Here is a 5,230-nt window from a genome sequence, read left to right on the forward strand (position 1 = left end):
GCACAACCGGGCGGACCCCGTGGGTGCGGGGAGCAGGGTGCATGCCTGGGGGGACCCCGTGGGAGCAGGGTGCATGCCTGGGGGGACCCCGTGGGTGCGGGGAGCAGGGTGCATGCCTGGGGGGGCACGTGGGAGCAGGGTGCATGCCTGGGGGGGACCCCGTGGGTGCGGGGAGCAGGGTGCGTGCCTTGGGGGGCACGTGGGAGCAGGGTGCATGCCTGGGGGGGACCCCCGTGGGAGCAGGGAGCAGGGTGCATGCCTGGGGGGACCCTGTGGGAGCAGGGTGCATGCCTTGGGGGGGGCACATGGATGCAGGGAGATGGGTGCATGCCTGGGGGGACCCCGTGGGTGCGGGGAGCAGGGTGCATGCCTTGGGGGGGCACGTGGGAGCAGGGAGCTGGGAGAAGCGCACGGCCGGGGGTCTGGGGTGGGGGCCCCRGGCGCAGCCGGAGGGAGCCCACCGAACCGCCCCGCAGCCAGCTCCCCCCGCGGCACACGGGGACGTGGAGGTCCACGGACACGGCGCCAGCGACACCTCCTGCCTCCTCGGGGCTCCTTTATTGGTGCCCCGGGGGGGCCGCGCCGCCCACCCCCCTCTGTGCCGCCCTGCTCCCCGCAGAAATACGGCGCAGAAATCACTTGTCCCCATAGGGCGTCGTGGTGGCGATGGGGATCATGATGTTCCTCTCGACGCCGGGGCCGTCGCTCTCCTCCGCCGGGTGGTGAAAGGCCACCAAGAGCTGGCAAAGGGCCGAGCCGGCCACGGCGCCCAGCAGCGGGGCCACCACGGGCACCCACGGGCACCCACCACCAGCCGTTGCCCCTGCTGGGGACAGACCCCGGGGCTTGGCGGGCCCGCCGCCCACCCCGTACCCACCTGAACACCTCGGAGCCCCAGCCCGCCACGTAGGTGAAGAGCCGGGGCCCGAAATCCCGCGCGGGGTTGATGGGGCAGCCGCGGTTGGAGCCCACGGAGAGCTCGATGGAGAAGACCAGCAGGGCCACGGCCACCGGCCCCAGGCCCCTGGGGACGCCGTCGTTGCGGGGGTCCCCGACGGCCAGGACACCGGCCACCAGCAGCCCGGTGCCCATCACCTGCGGGGCCGGGCGGCAGCTCAGCGCCCGCCGCCGGCCGCCCGCCCCGCACCGCGGCCGCCCGCCCCGCCGCCCACCTGGTCGAGGAAGCCGTTGCGGAGCGAGAGGTAGTCAGCGGGGTAGGTGGCGAAGATGGAGGCGGTTTCCCYGGGGCCGGAGACGGCCAGGGTGCCGTTGCTGTAGTTCTGGATGGCGTCTGCGGAGGCAAGGCAGAGCTGGGGGAAAGCCGGGGCCACCCGCCGCGGCCCGCGGTGCAAGCGGCAGGGTCCTCCGGGAGCAAGACGCGCCCCGCGGGTCCCATGGGTGCAGGGAGCAGGATGCAACCCCAGGGCCCCATGGGTGCAGGGGCACATGCACCCGCCACATGCACCCACAGCTGCCCCACTGCACCCGGGCAGCAGGATGCATCCCAACGAGGGTGCCAGGGCTGCAGGGAGCGTGGGGTCTCCTGCCTACCATAATAGAGGGCGTAGACGGCGCCCGCGGAGAGGAAAGCTCCCAGGGTCTGCACGGTGAGGAAGATGGGAAATTTCCACCATGGGAACCGCGCCAGCGCGCACAGGGCGAGGGAGAAAGCCGGGTTCAGGTGGGCGCCTGCAAGAGAGCCGCAAGGAAGGGCGGGACGAGACTGGGGCAGAGGGGATGGGCAGCAAGGTGGCGTGTGCAGCTGGAAGCGGGCCAAAGGGTCTACAGGGTGCAGAGCTGGCAAAGGCCAGGGCTGATCCTGCTCAGTGCCTGGGAACAGCCAGGAGACGGCGAGGAGCGAGGGCAGAGCAGAGCCCGGGGCAGTGGGGAGGGCAGGGACGGCACCAGCCTCACCTGAGACCCCRCCAGCCATGTAAATCGCCACCATAACGCCCAGGGCCCCGGCCAGGTGGGAGGTGAGGAGGTCGCCCTTGGTGCCCAAGCTGGTGACCGTCCGCGCCGACCCCCCCAGGGTGATGAGCTGCGAAGAGGGAGGTGGCTCTGTGCAGGTGCCCGCCACCCCTCACCTGCCTCCCATGACACTGGCTGCCCAGAGCAAGCCATGGCAAAGGCTTGACCACTCTGGTGCCTCTTCCTGCGCMGTCTCTATGGTACTGCTTGGGTCCAGTTGAGCACAGGGGTCATCCTACACCCTGGGCTCTTGCTCTCTGCTGAGGACGGGGGACGTGTGGGGATGTGCTTACTGGGCAACATGCGGAGCAGCTGGTCTCGCTCCTGGTTTTTGATGACAGGGTAAAAATTTATCAGTTATTAAGTATACTGCTTTTATGCCAGGAAGCTGGGGGAAGATGTGCTGCTGGCAGGTGCCGATGTCCACCCGCGTAGGATCCATYCTGTGGTGCTCCAAACGCGGCTCGCAAGCCCCGACCTTTTCCTGATTTGGGGAGGATCACGGCGGGGGGTGTCAAGGCACAAGTCTGGCCACCTTCACTCCCTCAGCACCACGTCCTTATCACGCCGCAGGAACAGGGTCCAAGGGGGAGCTCAGGTGAGCACCCAGTCACACGGGGCGCCCAGCACAGCCCCCACCCAGCCAGGGTGTCCCCCGGCACAGGGCAACCCTCCTCCCGCCCCACGGAGACCCGCAGGGCAGGATGAGAGATGGGGCAACACCAGCATCTGGGGGCTGCTGGAGCCCAGCGGGGTCCCCAAAGCCTTCGGTCCCTGCCCGCTGCCACCCTTCGCCCCCGCACGCCCYGCTCACGATGAGCACGGCCAGCAGCTCGGCCAGGCACTCCCGCACAAGCTGGTTGCGGACGCGGAGCAGGGTCCGAGCCCTCTTCAAGAAGGGAGCGGAGACCAYGGGGCCGGCCGGGCGCGGAGGCAGGGAGGCTCCTTCCCGGCGCGGCGGCGTTTTTATGAGCCCCGGTCTGGGGTGGGTGATAACGCGCAGACTTTAAACCAATCCGGGCCGTGCGCCACCGCGGGGAGGCACCTCGTGGGACCAGGGACCGGAGTCCCCCCCGGAGCCGCGGCACCTCGGGGCGGCCGGGCCCCKGCTCCCACCCCACGGCCAGAGGAGGAGATTAGGGAAGGGCCGGGCTCTCGCTCAGGGGAGCAGGTGCCCCACGTCACTCAGTGCAGAGGTTTCCCCTCCGGCAAGCCCCCGCCCTTCCCTGCCGCATCCCCTGGTGCTGGTGCCAATGAAATGGCCTTGGAAAGGCTCCCAGACTGGGCCCTGGAGCGCGGCCCGGGGATATGTTAGCACAGAGCTGCAGGAGGCAGCGGGACAGAGGGGGAAAGCTGTGCTGACACGAGGCCAGGGCAGACGAGCCCTGCAGCCATCCGCGCCCCAAAATCCACCTCAGCGCCCGAAGGAGCCTCGCAGGCAGCCGTTAGCATAAATAGACTTTATTGTTCTGCACACACACGCGCACACACGCTCAGCCCCACGCGGGGCAGCGGCTCAGCGGCACCCTGGAAGGCAGCCCCCGCCCAGGCGCCGGGTCCCAGCCGGCTCGGACACGTCTGCAATGAAAACGGGCCGTGAGGAGGGGCCACATCCCGCCACCCTGCCGGGGGTGTGCCGCAGGGCAGCCCTGGCCCCCAACGTGACCGCTCGGGGGGACACGGCCCCGGCCGCCTGCCGCGAGTCCACCGCAGCTGCCCCCCAGGCACATCCCCGCGGCCCCTGGCCTTCCCCGACGGAGCAGGTCCGTGGGGCAGAGCGGGACCGCGGGCTGCCCAGCCCCGCCGCGGCCTGCCCCGTACGCACGGAGGCTCCCAGCACCGCTCGGCGGGAGGGCGCAGCTACGAGCCGGAGAACCAGCGTCGGAAGAGGCGGCTCAGCAGGGACGAGGAGCTGCTTGGACCGGGCGCGCGGAGCTCGTCGCGCTGCTGCCAGGTGCCCGCGAACTGCGCCAGCTCCCCTGGGGGCAGCGAAGGCGCACTGAGCGGCCTGGCCCGCCGCCCGCGTCCCGCCGCCCCTGCCCGGCACTCACGGTCGTCCATGTTGACCACCTCCTCGTGGTAGTCTCTGCTCTCCCCGTCCTCCGTGGTGGTGGTGATGAAGGCCTGGTCGCCCCTGCGGCGCGTCACCGTCGTCTCCCGGCGGCCCTGGCTGTCCTGCACGGTCCGGCGCTCCTCCACCGCCTGCGCACAGAGCACACGAGCCCGTGTCCCGGGGACGCTTCCAGGGACCCTTGTGCCATGGAGGAACGCTGCTGGGGACAGCGGKCCACGTCGCCCACGGCTGCGCAAGGGACACTCACCCCATCAGGAAGCGTCACTTTGGTGACAGAGATGCTCCGGAAATAAGAGCGGGGCTTYGGCTCGTCCGGTCGCAGGATGGTCCCCAGCCCCGCAGAGGAGACCTGGGAGTCCAGATCTGCACGGAAGACGCAAGCCCGTGAGAGCGGGGCGCCGGGGATGGTCCCAGCTGGGACAAACTGCTGCAGCGCAGGCGGCTACAGCGGGGACGGCGGAGGAGACACTGGCGCCCGCGGCCAGAGCGGTGCTATGCGGCCCCGCTCCCGGTGGTGCCGGGGCGAGAGCTGCCCCCTGCTCGACCACCGACCTTGATCTTCCTTGAGGCCAGGAGCAGCCGGCTGAGGGTCTTCCAGCTGCAAGGAAAAGCCAGGCGCAGTGAGGAGGGGGCAGAGCGCGGCCCGGCGGCGGGGCGCCTGCGGGGGGAAGGCAGCGGTGGCCTGGCGAGGCAGAGCCCTCACCCACCCCCACGAAGGGTCTCCAGGGTGGCTCGCGGGCGGCGCCGGGGCCTCCCGGGGGCGCTGGACCGTCCGGGTGCTTCAGCATGGAGTCCCGCAGCGGCCGCCCCGCGCCGTCCTCGCTGGGGCCGGGCAGGGCGGGCCCTGGGGAGCAGCGGAGGGTCAGGGCCGGGCACCCCACAGCACTGCGGAGCCGGGGGCTCCCTTACTGCCCTCGCCCCCTCCCCGGAGCCCTGCACCCCTCCCCACCGAAGGGCTGGGGGGGCCTGGCCCAGGCACCCCCGAGGGAGCCCAGGATGTCGCCCATGTCGCGCAGCAGCTCCTCGAAGCCGCCGAAGCCGAAGTGCTCGGGGGGCCGCGGCGGGGCCCAGCTGTCGCCGTCGCCATCGTCGTCCTCCTCGTCCCACGCCGCCTCGCCGAAGAGCGGGTCCCGGGGCCTGCGGGACCACAGCGCTGAGCCCCCGGGGCGGGAGGCACCGGGGCAC

General features: G+C 71.4%; 2 protein-coding genes across 2 annotated transcripts in view; both read right to left on the reverse strand.

Annotated features, from left to right (window-relative positions):
- Positions 1-635: 635 nt before the first annotated feature.
- Positions 636-3,366, reverse strand: AQP10 (aquaporin 10). The gene is given in 8 exon segments (XM_085313280.1): positions 636-797; positions 799-826; positions 878-1,095; positions 1,173-1,291; positions 1,552-1,689; positions 1,915-2,041; positions 2,786-2,951; positions 3,335-3,366. Coding segments are annotated over 8 exon segments (990 nt in total).
- Positions 3,367-3,416: 50 nt separating this feature from the next.
- Positions 3,417-5,230, reverse strand: part of HAX1 (HCLS1 associated protein X-1) — a 2,928-nt gene continuing 1,114 nt past the window's right edge. The window contains exons 2-7 of the mRNA XM_085313281.1: positions 4,995-5,198; positions 4,753-4,889; positions 4,598-4,643; positions 4,293-4,408; positions 4,023-4,173; positions 3,417-3,950 (exon numbers count right to left, since the gene is read on the reverse strand). Coding sequence (XP_085169407.1) covers positions 3,832-3,950; positions 4,023-4,173; positions 4,293-4,408; positions 4,598-4,643; positions 4,753-4,889; positions 4,995-5,198 — 773 coding nt within the window. The 3' untranslated portion in view covers positions 3,417-3,831. The remainder of the gene's footprint in view (positions 3,951-4,022; positions 4,174-4,292; positions 4,409-4,597; positions 4,644-4,752; positions 4,890-4,994; positions 5,199-5,230) is intronic.

Source organism: Rhea americana, unplaced genomic scaffold, assembly GCF_003343005.1.
Source record: "Rhea americana isolate MKP2758 unplaced genomic scaffold, rheAme1 scaffold_382, whole genome shotgun sequence".
NCBI classification, from domain to species: Eukaryota; Metazoa; Chordata; class Aves; order Rheiformes; family Rheidae; genus Rhea; species Rhea americana.